Raw genomic sequence first — 16217 nt, 5'->3', positions numbered from 1 at the left:
AGACGTAATGATAGGATTACACTTTATTTATTTTGTTTGTTTATTTGTTGGATATTTTGTGATTACTTAAAACAAAGAATATCTTGCTTTTGATTTCTTGATGCAATGGTTAAAATTGTCCGCGCGATGTCAGTATCTGACTGTTGTGTGAGCTTTCATGGCATGGCGAGGCTCCTCCTTATTTTCCCTTTTCCGTTCTTCCTGCATCAGGGCTTTGTTAGTCGTTCGCCATTGTCCTCGGATACAGTCCGCTCGTGGATTTAGCACAAAACGTTTTACAGACATGCGGGAGGATTTCAATGATTCAACTTGCACTGCAGTGATTTTGTAAAATGGCATTAACAGAGGGACGTGTTTTCAAATCGTGGATATTTTTCAGTGTCTTTCTTCGCTTTGGGATTTTTACAGATGGGCAGATTGTGTATTCCATATCGGAGGAGGCAAACCCAGGCACGACAGTTGAAAATTTAGCTAAGGATTTTAACTTGAATTTACAGGACATTGAAAGGCGTGGATTTCAAATTGTGTCGGAGACCAACGGAAGGTATTTCGATTTGAATTTAAAGACTGGTGTTCTTCATGTTAAGGAGAGAATAGACCGAGAGGAGCTATGCGAACACAATGTGAAGTGTTCTTTACCTCTAGAAGCAATTGTTAATTCGCCTTTGAATATATACAGATTCGAGATAAATGTACTAGATATTAATGATAATCCACCAAATTTTCTTAACTCAAAGACAACCCTAAATATTTCAGAATCAGCTTTTCCAGGGGAACAGTTCGCGCTACCAAGCGCCTTTGACGCAGATGTGGGCAGTAATTCAGTAAAGAGCTACAAGCTGAGTCCAAATGAACACTTTTCTCTGGATGTACAGGGCGGAGGAGATCAGAGGGTTTCTGCTGAATTAGTGCTGCAAAAAGCTTTAGATCGAGAGAAACAGCCTGTGATCCAGCTCACACTGACCGCTGTAGACGGAGGGAAACCTCCAAGATCAGGAACAATGCAGATATTAGTAAATGTTGAAGATGTGAACGACAACATTCCTGTTTTCAGTAAAACGTTGTATAAAGCTCGCGTAAATGAAAACGCGCCACCTGGAACTTCCGTTATTACAGTTCAGGCCAGCGACCCAGATGAGGGCGTGAATGGACAGATTGTTTACGCTTTACTTAACCACGATAATGATAAAAACGTCGATTCATTTTCAATAAATCCGGAAACTGGCGAGATTACGGTGAAAGGTGATGTAGATTATGAAAGAAAAAATGCTGTGGAGCTCCGCGTGCAGGCGAAAGATAAAGGGCATAAACCAAGAGCGGCTCTTTGTAAAGTGTTACTGGAAATTGTAGATATTAACGATAATGTTCCAAAAATCTCTGTAACATCGTTGGTTAATACTGTAAAAGAAGATGCTCCGATTGACACGATGGTTGGAATGATAACTGTAACTGATAATGATGCTGGTAAAAATGGACAGGTAACCTTAAAGATTCAGGGCTCTGTTCCTTTTAAAGTTCAGAACTCGTATAAGAATTATTATACTTTAGTAGTAGATGGTCCTCTAGACAGAGAGCGCGCGTCCGAGTATAACGTGACCATCACAGCTACTGATGAAGGGACTCCGCCTCTCTCCAGCACCAGTGTCATTGCTGTACACGTTTCTGATGTGAATGACAACGCGCCGCGCTTTCCAGAGCCCGTCATTAATGTTTATGTGAAAGAGAACAGTCAGATTGGAGCTGTTATTCATACAGTTTCTGCTTTAGATCCTGACGTAGGTGATAATGCCCGGATAACATATTCTGTACTGGAAAGCTCTAAAAGCGGCCCGGTAACATCCATGATCAACATCAACTCTGACAGTGGAGATATTCACAGTTTACAGTCGTTTAACTATGAGGAGATGAAAACTTTCCAGTTTAAAGTTCAGGCCACAGACTCTGGTGTTCCTCCTCTCAGCAGTAACGTGACTGTAAATGTTTTTATCCTGGATGAGAATGACAACAGTCCCGGGATTCTCGCGCCCTATTCCGAGGTCGGTTCCGTTAACACGGAGAACATTCCGTATTCTGCTGAGGCGGGCTACTTTGTGGCCAAGATCAGGGCTGTAGATGCAGATTCTGGTTACAACGCGCTGCTGTCTTACCACATCTCTGAACCCAAAGGAAACAATCTGTTCCGAATCGGAAGCAGCAGCGGGGAGATCAGGACTAAGAGGAGAATGAGTGACAATGACCTGAAAACTCACCCGCTGGTCATTTTGGTGTGTGATAACGGAGAGCCCTCACTGTCAGCGACTGTGTCTATTGATGTTGTGGTTGTTGAAAGCGCAGGTGACGTCAAGACTCCATTCAGACACGCGCCGATAAAGGAGGAGAGTTTCTCGGATTTAAATCTGTATTTGCTGATCGCCATTGTGTGTGTGTCCGTCATCTTTTTACTGAGCCTCATCAGTTTGATAGCTGTAAAATGCCACAGGACAGACGGCAGTTTGGGCAGGTACAGCGCCCCGATGATCACCACACACCCTGACGGGAGCTGGTCTTACTCCAAATCTACTCAGCAGTATGACGTGTGTTTTAGCTCGGACACGCTGAAGAGTGACGTAGTGGTTTTCCCCGCGCAATTTCCTCCTGCAGATGCAGAACTGATCAGTATTAATGGAGGAGACACTTTTACCAGAACACAAACACTCCCTAATAAAGAAAAGGTAAGAAAAGTTTTATTAAAAGTGAGGAAAACACGTTTTTTTTTTTTTTTCTGTTCAGTTTGGTTTAGAGCTGCAATTTCTCCTTGAATGTTCGGTGTTGTATTATTCAGTATTATTTTTTAGATTAAGACTGGGGGAAATTAATTATGAACCATTACTTTTTCTCCCAAGTCTATTTTACTCCTGTTTTGCACAGGTTTATAGTGTAGTTTTATCGTCTTTTGCACTAGCGCTCTCTGTCCATGGTGCTGAAAACGCAAATGCTCTTAGAAATCCACTGCTATTTTATCCGATATTGCCATATACTTATGAATATATTCTGTTCCATGTCTTATCCTGTCTTGTAAGTTCACCCTTTTTTAAGACTTAATTTTGTAGTTATTATATAACCTTGTTCAGTATTTGTGTTTTATGCCACTGTTATAATTAGACAGCCAGTATGATGTGGACACTTTTGCTATTTTAGACATCAAAATTGCTTTAATTTAATGCTATTACAGCTGATAGAATAAAAACACCAAAATAGTTTATTTAGAAACTGTAGAGTTTGCAGTTGTCCGCACGATGTCACTAGCCTTCCATTTTACAGGAGAATTTCCATAACTCCACTATAAGCTCCGCCTCATTTTGTAGCTTCCCGAGCAGAGAGGCTTTGTTCAGAATTCGCCATTGTGTCAGGAAGCTGCTGTAGTGCGCGGTTTCGTGTGACGTTTCTCAGCGACTATGCTATCGGATTTTTACGATTTTGTCATATTCAGAAGATCTGGAGACAATGGAATCCAAAGGCCAATCAAAATTTCGGCTTTGGCTTTGTGTGTACTTTCTGTGCGGGCTTTGGAATATAACGGGCGGACAGTTTGTCTATTCCGTGTCTGAGGAAGCGAATCCAGGAACTGCAGTTGGGAATTTGGTGAAGGATTTTAATCTGAATATTCAAGATCTTGAGGTACGAGGGTTTCATTTAGTTCCGGGACCGAACAAGAGGTATTTCGATTTAAATACAAAAACTGGAATTCTCAGTGTCAGAGAAATAATTGATCGAGAAGAGATCTGCGAGCAGAATGTCAAATGTTCGCTGCCTTTAGAAGCCATGATTAGCTCTCCATTGAATATTTACAGATTTGAAATAAATGTTGTTGACATTAATGATAATGCACCCGCATTTCAGACATCAGTAGTAAATCTAAATATTACTGAATCAGCCATTCCAGGGGAGAGATTTCCATTACAGAACGCGTTTGACGCAGATGTAGGCAGTAACTCCTTAAAGAGCTACAAGCTGAGTCCAAACGAACATTTCTCTCTGGATGTACAGAGCGGAGGAGATCACAGTGTATCTGCTGAATTAGTGCTGCAGAAAGCTTTAGATCGAGAGAAACAGCCTGTGATCCAGCTCACACTGACCGCTGTAGACGGAGGAAAACCTCCAAGATCAGGAACAACAGATATCATAATTAACGTTATCGATGTCAATGATAATATTCCTGTTTTCAGTAAGTCTTTGTATAAAGCCAGAACCATTGAGAATGCGGCGCGTGGTACTCACGTGATCACCGTTCAAGCTGTTGATTTAGACGAGGGCTTAAATGGTGAAATAATTTATGCAATTGTTAACAATGACAAAAATGTCGATGCATTCTCAATAAATTCAGCAACAGGAGAAATAACTGTACAAAAAGATGTAGATTATGAGCAGAGAAGTGCAATCGAACTCCGAGTACAAGCAAAAGATAAAAGTAATAACCCGAGAGCTGCTCACTGTAAAGTTTTAGTCGAAATCGTAGATGTGAATGACAACACACCCGTGATATCTGTGACGTCTTTAGTGAGCACTGTAAAAGAAGATGCTCCGATTGGCACGATGGTTGGAATGATAACTGTAACTGATAATGATGCTGGTAAAAACGGACAGGTAACCTTAAAGATTCAGGGCTCTGTTCCTTTTAAAGTTCAGAACTCGTATAAGAATTATTATACTTTAGTTGTAGATGGTCCTCTAGACAGAGAGCGCGCGTCCGAGTATAACGTGACCATCACAGCTACTGATGAAGGGACTCCGCCTCTCTCCAGCACCAGTGTCATTGCTGTACACGTTTCTGATGTGAATGACAACGCGCCGCGCTTTCCAGAGCCCGTCATTAATGTTTATGTGAAAGAGAACAGTCAGATTGGAGCTGTTATTCATACAGTTTCTGCTTTAGATCCTGACGTAGGTGATAATGCCCGGATAACATATTCTGTACTGGAAAGCTCTAAAAGCGGCCCGGTAACATCCATGATCAACATCAACTCTGACAGTGGAGATATTCACAGTTTGCAGTCGTTTAACTATGAGGAGATGAAAACTTTCCAGTTTAAAGTTCAGGCCACAGACTCTGGTGTTCCTCCTCTCAGCAGTAACGTGACTGTAAATGTTTTTATCCTGGATGAGAATGACAACAGTCCCGGGATTCTCGCGCCCTATTCCGAGCTCGGTTCCGTTAACACGGAGAACATTCCGTATTCTGCTGAGGCGGGCTACTTTGTGGCCAAGATCAGGGCTGTAGATGCAGATTCTGGTTACAACGCGCTGCTGTCTTACCACATCTCTGAACCCAAAGGAAACAATCTGTTCCGAATCGGAAGCAGCAGCGGAGAGATCAGGACTAAGAGGAGAATGAGTGACAATGACCTGAAAACTCACCCGCTGGTCATTTTGGTGTGTGATAACGGAGAGCCCTCACTGTCAGCGACTGTGTCTATTGATGTTGTGGTTGTTGAAAGCGCAGGTGACGTCAAGACTCCATTCAGACACGCGCCGATAAAGGAGGAGAGTTTCTCGGATTTAAATCTGTATTTGCTGATCGCCATTGTGTGTGTGTCCGTCATCTTTTTACTGAGCCTCATCAGTTTGATAGCTGTAAAATGCCACAGGACAGACGGCAGTTTGGGCAGGTACAGCGCCCCGATGATCACCACACACCCTGACGGGAGCTGGTCTTACTCCAAATCTACTCAGCAGTATGACGTGTGTTTTAGCTCGGACACTCTGAAGAGTGACGTAGTGGTTTTCCCCGCGCAATTTCCTCCTGCAGATGCAGAACTGATCAGTATTAATGGAGGAGACACTTTTACCAGAACACAAACACTTCCTAATAAAGAAAAGGTAAGGATGTTTTATTAAAAGTGAGGAAAACACGTTTTTCTGTTCAATTTGGTTTAGAGTTGCAATTTCTCCTTGAATGTTCAGTATTGTATTATTCAGTATTATTTTTTTAGATTAAGACTGGGGGAAATTAATTATGAACCATTACCTTCTTCTCCCAAGTCTATTTTATTCTTGTTTTGCACTATAGCGCGCTCTGTCCGTGGTGCTGAAAACGCAAATGCTCTTAATAATCCACTATTTTATCCGATAGTGCCGTATGAATGTATTTCTGTTTCATGTCTTTTCCTGTCTTGTAAGTTTACCCTACTTTTAAGACAATTTTGTAGTTATTATATAACCTTGCTCAGTATTTGTGTTTTATGCCACTGTTATAAATAGACAGCCAGTATGATGTGGACACTTTTGCCATTTTAGACATTATCAAATTTGTTTTAATTTTATGCGTTTACAACTGATAGATTAAACATCAAAATAGTTTATTTAGAAACTGTAGAGTTTGCAGTTGTCCGCACGATGTCACTAGCCTTCCATTTTACAGGAGAATTTCCATAACTCCACTATAAGCTCCGCCTCATTTTGTAGCTTCCCGAGCAGAGAGGCTTTGTTCAGAATTCGCCATTGTGTCAGGAAGCTGCTGTAGTGCGCGGTTTCGTGTGACGTTTCTCAGCGACTATGCTATCGGATTTTTACGATTTTGTCATATTCAGAAGATCTGGAGACAATGAAATCCAAAGGCCAATCAAAATTTCGGCTTTGGCTTTGTGTGTACTTTCTGTGTCGGCTTTGGAATATAACGGGCGGACAGTTTGTCTATTCCGTGTCTGAGGAAGCGAACCCAGGAACTGCAGTTGGGAATTTGGTGAAGGATTTTAATCTGAATATTCAAGATCTTGAGGTACGAGGTTTCCATATAGTTCCGGGACCGAACAAGAGGTATTTCGATTTAAATACAAAAACTGGAATTCTCAGTGTCAGAGAAAGAATTGATCGAGAAGAGATCTGCGAGCAGAATGTCAAATGTTCGCTGCCTTTAGAAGCCATGATTAGCTCTCCATTGAATATTTACAGATTTGAAATAAATGTTGTTGACATTAATGATAATGCACCCGCATTTCAGACATCAATAATACATTTAAATATTACTGAATCAGCTATTCCAGGGGAGAGATTTCCATTACAGGGCGCGTTTGACGCGGATGTAGGCAGTAATTCGGTAAAGAACTACAAACTGAGTCCAAATGAACATTTCTCTCTGGATGTACAGGGCGGAGGAGATCAGAGTGTATCTGCTGAATTAGTGCTGCAGAAAGCTTTAGATCGAGAGAAACAGCCTGTGATCCAGCTCACACTGACCGCTGTAGACGGAGGAAAACCTCCCAAATCTGGTACAACAGAGATTATTGTTAATGTTGTGGATGTTAATGATAATATTCCTGTTTTCAGTAAGTCTTTGTATAAAGCCAAAACCACTGAGAATGCGGCACGTGGTACTCACGTAATTACTGTTCAAGCTGTTGATTTAGATGAGGGTGTGAACGGTGAAATTATTTATTCAATAGTTAATCACAACAATGACAAAAATGTAGATGCATTTTCGATAAACTCAGAAACAGGTGACATTTTTGTACAAAAAGATGTTGATTACGAGCAGAGGAATGCAATCGAACTCCGAGTACAAGCAAAAGACAGAGGTTATAATCCGAAAGCGGCTCACTGTAAAGTATTGGTCGAAGTTGTGGATGTGAATGACAACACACCGGTGATATCTGTGACGTCTTTAGTGAGCACTGTAAAAGAAGATGCTCCGATTGGCACGATGGTTGGAATGATAACTGTAACTGATAATGATGCTGGTAAAAACGGACAGGTAACCTTAAAGATTCAGGGCTCTGTTCCTTTTAAAGTTCAGAACTCTTACAAGAATTATTATACTTTAGTGGTAGACGGTCCTCTAGACAGAGAGCGCGCGTCCGAGTATAACGTGACCATCACAGCTACTGATGAAGGGACTCCGCCTCTCTCCAGCACCAGTGTCATTGCTGTACACGTTTCTGATGTGAATGACAACGCGCCGCGCTTTCCAGAGCCCGTCATTAATGTTTATGTGAAAGAGAACAGTCAGATTGGAGCTGTTATTCATACAGTTTCTGCTTTAGATCCTGACGTAGGTGATAATTCCCGGATAACATATTCTGTACTGGAAAGCTCTAAAAGCGGCCCGGTAACATCCATGATCAACATCAACTCTGACAGTGGAGATATTCACAGTTTACAGTCGTTTAACTATGAGGAGATGAAAACTTTCCAGTTTAAAGTTCAGGCCACAGACTCTGGTGTTCCTCCTCTCAGCAGTAACGTGACTGTAAATGTTTTTATCCTGGATGAGAATGACAACAGTCCCGGGATTCTCGCGCCCTATTCCGAGCTCGGTTCCGTTAACACGGAGAACATTCCGTATTCTGCTGAGGCGGGCTACTTTGTGGCCAAGATCAGGGCTGTAGATGCAGATTCTGGTTACAACGCGCTGCTGTCTTACCACATCTCTGAACCCAAAGGAAACAATCTGTTCCGAATCGGAAGCAGCAGCGGGGAGATCAGGACTAAGAGGAGAATGAGTGACAATGACCTGAAAACTCACCCGCTGGTCATTTTGGTGTGTGATAACGGAGAGCCCTCACTGTCAGCGACTGCGTCTATTGATGTTGTGGTTGTTGAAAGCGCAGGTGACGTCAAGACTCCATTCAGACACGCGCCGATAAAGGAGGAGAGTTTCTCGGATTTAAATCTGTATTTGCTGATCGCCATTGTGTGTGTGTCCGTCATCTTTTTACTGAGCCTCATCAGTTTGATAGCTGTTAAATGCCACAGGACAGACGGCAGTTTGGGCAGGTACAGCGCCCCGATGATCACCACACACCCTGACGGGAGCTGGTCTTACTCCAAATCTACTCAGCAGTATGACGTGTGTTTTAGCTCGGACACTCTGAAGAGTGACGTAGTGGTTTTCCCCGCGCAATTTCCGCCTGCAGATGCAGAACTGATCAGTATTAATGGAGGAGACACTTTTACCAGAACACAAACGCTTCCTAATAAAGAGAAGGTAAGAGATTCCATATAGCCTACAGTATGTTTTTTTTTTTTTTTTTTTTTTTTTTTTTCCCATTTCTTTTATAATAATGTTTTGAACACAAATCTTTAAAATGCGTAAACCCAAAACAAACGGTTTTGTACTGTTCTTAAAGCTTATACCAGTTTTTTTTTCTTTCTTTCTTTTGCCATGTTATAGCCTATTTCTCTCTTTGAAGCCACTTGGTGTCAGTATTGAAGTGTTTTGCAATGTTCGTGCGCGCCCACATTGGCTCCTCCTAGTCCTTACTTGAGCGCGCACTCAGGCGCTTTTGTTCTATTTCGCCTTCACTGCTGTATGCATAGAAACAAATTACATACAGTGGAATAAAATCAAAGAATGGAACCTGTTTTGTTAATATTATTTTTGCAGCGATTTGTGGAGTTTACAAAATAGATGCGTAATGGCTCGAATAATTCCTCTCAGCGGGACTGCTATTTGTCTGGTTTTGCTGCGCTTGCTGTCTACGGCTTCAGCCCAGATCTCATACTCCATTTCAGAGGAGGTGAACACGGGGACATTTGTTGGAAATATCGCAAAGGATCTTAATTTGAATATTCAAGAACTGGAATCACGCGGATTTCACATCCCCGCAGTTTTGGGAAGGAAATATTTTGAGGTTAATTTGAGAACTGGTGTTCTGTTCGTCAGCGAAAGGATCGACAGGGAGGAATTTTGTCCTGCCTCACCGCAATGTTCAGTGAATTTAGAAGCCATTGTTAATAATCCGTTAAACCTGTTTCGCATTGAGATAAATATTTTAGACATTAATGACAATGCTCCGTCGTTTCGTGTTAGGTCCAAGCAGTTTAACATATCAGAGAATGCGTTTGTTGGAGACAGATTTCAGTTGCCGAGAGCGTCGGATCCTGATGTTGGAGCGAACTCGGTAAAGAGCTACAAGCTGAGTCCAAACGAGCATTTCTCTCTGGATGTACAAAGCGGAAGAGATCAGAGTGTGTCTGCTGAATTAGTGCTGCAGAAAGCGTTAGATCGAGAGAAACAGCCTGTGATCCAGCTCACACTGACCGCTGTAGACGGAGGGAAACCTCCAAAATCGGGTACAACGCAGATAATCATAAATGTACAAGATGTAAATGATAACGCACCCGTGTTTGGTAAAGCTCTTTACATAGTGCGTCTCGTTGAGAATGCACCAATGGGAACATTAGTCATAAATCTGAATGCTACTGATTTGGATGAGGGTGTGAATAGTGAAATTATTTATTCTTTAGTTCACCAAGACAGCGATGACAAAACAAACAGCGCTTTTAAAATTGATTCCGCTACCGGTGTCATTTCAGTGCAGGGCAGTGTGGATTTTGAGCAACACAATGCTTATGAGATTCATGCTCAGGCTAAAGACAAAGGAGCGAGTCCGCGGTCCGCGCACTGTAAAATATTAGTAGAGGTTTTAGATATAAACGACAACGAGCCAGAAATATCATTAACGTCTCAAGTGAACACAGTAAGGGAGGATGCTAAAAAAGAAACAACGGTGGCTTTGATAACGATATCTGACAAAGACTCGGGGAAGAATGGGAATACGCATGGGAAAGTGGTAGGTGATGTTCCTTTTAAATTACAGTCATCGTACAAGAATTATTATTCTCTTGTAGTGGATGGGCCTTTGGATAGAGAGCGTGTTGATCGATATAATGTCACAATCATGGCGTCAGATGAAGGGACTCCGCCTATTTCTTCCACACGCGTTTTCACGGTATATGTATCTGATGTTAATGACAATCCCCCACGTTTTCCAAATCCTGTTATAAATATATTTGTAAAAGAAAATGGGCCTAAAGGCCAAATCATTTACACTATTTCGGCTGTTGATCCAGATTCAGATGAAAATTCCAAAATTACTTATGCATTACTGGAACCACTTCACAAATCTGGAACTACATATTCTGTTGTTAGTATAAACTCTGACAGTGGAGATATTCACAGTTTACAGTCGTTTAACTATGAGGAGATGAAAACGTTTGAGTTTAAAGTTCAGGCCACAGACTCTGGTGTTCCTCCTCTCAGCAGTAACGTGACTGTAAATGTTTTTATCCTGGATGAGAATGACAACAGTCCCGGGATTCTCGCGCCCTATTCCGAGCTCGGTTCCGTTAACACGGAGAACATTCCGTATTCTGCTGAGGCGGGCTACTTTGTGGCCAAGATCAGGGCTGTAGATGCAGATTCTGGTTACAACGCGCTGCTGTCTTACCACATCTCTGAACCCAAAGGAAACAATCTGTTCCGAATCGGAAGCAGCAGCGGGGAGATCAGGACTAAGAGGAGAATGAGTGACAATGACCTGAAAACTCACCCGCTGGTCATTTTGGTGTGTGATAACGGAGAGCCCTCACTGTCAGCGACTGTGTCTATTGATGTTGTGGTTGTTGAAAGCGCAGGTGACGTCAAGACTCCATTCAGACACGCGCCGATAAAGGAGGAGAGTTTCTCGGATTTAAATCTGTATTTGCTGATCGCCATTGTGTGTGTGTCTGTCATCTTTTTACTGAGCCTCATCAGTTTGATAGCTGTAAAATGCCACAGGACAGACGGCAGTTTGGGCAGGTACAGCGCCCCGATGATCACCACACACCCTGACGGGAGCTGGTCTTACTCCAAATCTACTCAGCAGTATGACGTGTGTTTTAGCTCGGACACTCTGAAGAGTGACGTAGTGGTTTTCCCCGCGCAATTTCCTCCTGCAGATGCAGAACTGATCAGTATTAATGGAGGAGACACTTTTACCAGAACTCAAACACTTCCTAATAAAGAGAAGGTAAGACCTTTTAGGGGGCCACTACTAGTTCAGTTAAAATATACTTTATTTCCCCATGTGTATACAAAAATCTGACATCTCCTGTTGAATGACGAGCCGTTTTCAGATCGCCTGAGAGCTCTCCATGGTACTGAAACACACTGGGATTGAGCATATAGTTTGACTCTGTCAAGCAGCAACAATATGCTTAATGGTGCCTTATTGAATATCAATTTTTGTTTTGCCAAACTAAACAGATTTTTTTTTTTAAGTAATATATATATATATATATATATATATATATATATATATATATATATATATATATATATATATATATATATTATTACTGAAGGTTATTTATTATTATTATTATTATTATTATTGTTTTTACATGGTTTGACCTCTTTATTATGCAGCGATACCACGGCTGTTTCTAGGTCTGAGCAAGAGTCAGACGGCTGTCACGTGAAGCGGATTTGTTGCTGTCTGTGTCATGTTGGTTAAAGAGGCCATGCTCGGCTTTTGTGTTCCGCTTGGAAAATCTCTGACACATAAATAGGAAAAAAAATGATGCTGCTACTGGGCTTGAATTTACCAATGCTATCTTACCGAACACATGCCTTTTCCCTATCTTCCTCATCTTTTTTCTTTGTTTGTTTTTCTCTTACTGCAGACAGTACTGATTAGTACTGGTGGTGCACCTTTTTAAAATATTGTCTCTCCCTTTCCAAACACTCAACCTCTCTCTCTCTCTCTCTCTCTCTTTCAATCCATTTACAAGCTATTTCCCAATGGAATTTTAATTTAGATTCAGTTTGTAAACAGGGTTCAGTAGCATAAAATCTTAACCACACACACTCTCTCTCTTTCTTTCACCATGCAGCTGAGGCCTCTCAGTAGGGGAGAGCCTTTAGGATAATTTCTACAGCCTGTAATTTTGAGAAGGGCTATCTTATATCCCTATATATAGTTCTGTCTCCTTCGCAAATTAAACCTGTATTTTATTTCCCACATTGTTTGCTTTCTCTCTTTCATCTGTCTATGCTTTTAAGCCGATCTGGTTGTGTTTGTCTCTGCTGTAGTCTTTAAAGGATTGCATGAGCTTGCATGAGCTTGCATTGCAAATATGAATTTCTTAGAATTTGACTGCAGCATTTGAGATGATGGCTCCAGAAAAAAACAAAAAACAAAACTGATGACCCATAAGCATGATTTGAGAATGTTCCAAAGAGAATTATATTGTGTGCTTTGATTGAAGCGAGAACATCTGACCTTTTTTATAACAGAGTTAGCATTATTTGTGCACATTTCAATAATGTCCTGGTGCTCTTCTGTGCACAGCAACTGCTTATTTATAGCTTTTGTGTGCTTTAAATATAAGGATCTTATTTATTTATTTATTACAGTTTTACAATAGACCTGCAGGTTTGTGCTTTTGCTGTGTTTGCTTTGTTGTGTTGAGCAGAACCACACAAAGCAGAATTCAGCTCTGTTATTGTCTCTGTGCCGGCTGAGATTTTCCTTCCAAGCTGATGCATGTTGCCTGTGTGGGAGAACGAGAGGGGGATGGGAGAGAGAAAAAAAGGGAGGAGAGTGGGGGTGTTGAGAAAGGAGAGATGGGATAAAAGGTAGAGAGAGGAATACGCAGAGAGACACCGAGAGTGAGAGAGAGAGAGAGAGAGAGAGAGAGGAAATGGAGTGGGGGAAGGGACTGTAATTTTCCGTTCTGCGCTGCAGGAGCCCTTGGTTTGCAGGCTGAGCTCATAGCTGTGACATCATCACTGTCAATCACACCAAAACCCCACCCTGTGCTCCAGTTCTGCTGAGGACAGAGTCACTCTGACAACAACCGCAAACATAGCCATGCTGTTTATAGAGTCAGTGTATAGGTGCGTCTGTGTTGTGATACTTTGCTAATATGAGAAGAGGTTGCACAGTTGATATTTGTTGACCAGCAGTGTTCTGCAGCAGAGGTTTCATTACAGTCCTGCGATGACCCTGGTTTGTACAGAGCATTAAATCGATTTCATGAGCACATTACTGAGATAGAAAGAAGAAGAGTTCAGCTAAATGTTTTACATTTCAGCAATTTCACTTAGTGCAAGAGAAGTCCTGAACAGATAGAAACTGAGTAAACATTAGTTGTGCAGCAGGATAGATTTATTTTAATGCATTTATTTTAGAAAATTGGCCGTTAAGACCATGTCATACAGCATTAGATCTTTCCTTGTATCATGACTTGCAAGAATGAAAGCGTTAAAGCAAAGATTTTTTTTTGTTTTGTTTTATTGCATCTTTGAATTAATTGTTATTTGATAAAATGGTATGTTTTAACTCTGTTCTTATCAATCAGTTCAACCTGTCCATTCAAATCAATCAATTTGAACTCTAAATTGTGGCATGATTATTTTAACACAATTGTTACTGTATTTAGCCTTAAACATTTTGAATATAATTGGCAATATTGACTGTTTGGCTAAAGTTTTAGAGCTAAATTAAATGCAAATTTAAATATTGAATGTTGTCATTTCTTTGCTCTATCGCCCTGTCCTAGTTTGTCCTACAGTTACCACATGACCCACAGTTCAGTGGGACAATTATCAACCAGTCACTCCATAAACAGGTTAGTGACATATGCTTCTTTTCTGTCTCCTTCACATTCTATCTGAACACACACCACAATGATGTTACATTGCAATCTTAGCACTTAGTGTCTTTTCCTATCCCTCCATCTTCAGGTTGTCATGACGACCGGGCTCTGTTTCTTTATAACTAGCCAATACTGCATTTTGCCACACCCACAGAGAGAGAGAGGGGGGTGGGGGGAAACGGGAGAGAGCATACGGAGTCTGTGTGAGCAGAAAGGGTGTGGTGAGCTGGTAAATGAACAGAAAAGAACGACAGTATAGTGTCAGAGGATGTTCATGAAAACGAAGGAATAAATGGGGAAGCAGGTGGTATCAGGCAAACAAATGAGGGTGTCAGGGAGACAATAAAACAGATTCACTGAATTAATTCACTCTTGGGAGGGTGAGTGTAGAAACAGCAGCCGCTGGGAGTTTAGCCACTGATTAAACATGACAGAATTTATCATAGGCTTATTGAGAGACTGAGACAGAGAAAGAGAGAGAGAAGGAGTATGAGAAGATGATGAATTTTTTTTAATCACCATGTCTTTCCCACAAAGTTGGTATATTTTGTTTCTAATAAAGCACTTCAGTGGTGCAGTTTTATCATTTGAGATGTACAGGTCAGACTTTTGACTATTGACATAAAATCTGGGGAATATATTAGCTTGTTCTGCTTGGAAGAACCTTTACATTGTAGTATAGTGATATGTTCTCCAGATTACACTGAAGGAATTAGCAGAAACAATATTTGCAAAATTTTGTTTTGTGCCCTATACATGAAGATGTAATGAGTACTGAATATTAACAAAGCAGAGTGTACAATTGTGCAAGGAATTTGAGAACCAATAGGAAACACAAATCTGGACATTTGTCTTTGCAAAAATCTTTTAGTAGGTCATTATAAACCTGGCAAAGTTTGACAAACTTAAGCAGCTATTCATTTGTATAGAAGCTTGTTTCCGCTATGAAAAAAAGGTCATTGCAACTTTTTTTTTTTTTTTTTTTAATCTTAAAATTGTGTTATAAAGTCAAAATTGTGTAATATAAAATCAGAATTGGGAGTTGTAAAGTCAAAATTGTGAGATATAAAGTCAGAATTGTGAGTTATAAAGTCAGAATTGTGTTATGAAGTCAAAATTGCGTGATATAAAATCAGAATTGTGAGTTAAAAAGTCAAAATTGTGAGATATAAAGTCAGAATTGCGTGATATAAAGTCAGAATTGTGAGTTATACAGTCAAAATTGTGAGATATAAACATGCAATTCTGAGAAAAAAGTCAGAATTGTGAGATAAAAAGCCACAATTAGCTTTTTATTTTTTTTAATTTAGTGGCAGAAACAAGCTTCCATGCTGATGCATTAATCTATCAACCTATTCACTTCTAAAAAAAAATGTTTAATGTTTAAAAATATTATGAACAATTCTGACTATGGAAAGCTGAAAGTGACAATACTTGTTTCAACTGCATTGGACAATAAGTTAGTATTATTAGTACAGAGATTAATGGAACAATTCACATCTTCAACAGCTTCTGATTTTGGTACATTTTGCTTTGTTTTGTCTCAAGCTTTTGACTGATATAACGTTTCAGCATTTATTCTGAAATATAATATATCTGTTTATTTTATAAATGGATGGCCTGATGTGCATTCACAGTTGTCTGGCCTCTATAACCAAGCAGCAAAAAGAAAAACAGAGAGAGAAGGGGGAACTTGGCTGCTTGATATTCTGGTTTTCACACATTTACGGAGCCCTCAGTAGTGGCTTTGTGACTCTGTGCTGAGGACTACTGAGGCTTGTCTGCATTGCCTGATAGCATTGTTTCACCTCCACAGG

At 40.7% G+C, this 16217-nt stretch overlaps 1 protein-coding gene across 46 annotated transcripts in view; it reads left to right on the top strand.

Annotated features, from left to right (window-relative positions):
• The window catches only part of LOC125275557 (protocadherin alpha-C2-like), a 198744-nt gene that overhangs the window by 146279 nt on the left and 36248 nt on the right, over positions 1 to 16217 (top strand). For 15 of the 46 annotated variants that reach the window (XM_048202612.1, XM_048202621.1, XM_048202611.1 and 12 more), the window contains one exon: positions 14305 to 14373. The exons of 16 other annotated variants lie outside the window; for them this stretch is intronic. In XM_048202612.1, the coding sequence (XP_048058569.1) occupies positions 14305 to 14373 (69 nt within the window). Of the gene's footprint in view, positions 1 to 61; positions 2712 to 2765; positions 5857 to 5891; positions 8960 to 8994; positions 11769 to 14304; positions 14374 to 16217 lie in introns of those variants that run through there. 15 more of the 46 variants (XM_048202618.1, XM_048202606.1, XM_048202620.1 and 12 more) reach the window with 15 other exon arrangements.

This window comes from Megalobrama amblycephala, linkage group LG9, assembly GCF_018812025.1.
Source record: "Megalobrama amblycephala isolate DHTTF-2021 linkage group LG9, ASM1881202v1, whole genome shotgun sequence".
NCBI classification, from domain to species: domain Eukaryota; kingdom Metazoa; phylum Chordata; class Actinopteri; order Cypriniformes; family Xenocyprididae; genus Megalobrama; species Megalobrama amblycephala.
The sequence above is the reverse complement of the archived record's forward strand: the minus strand, read 5'-3'. Positions and strand labels throughout refer to the sequence as shown.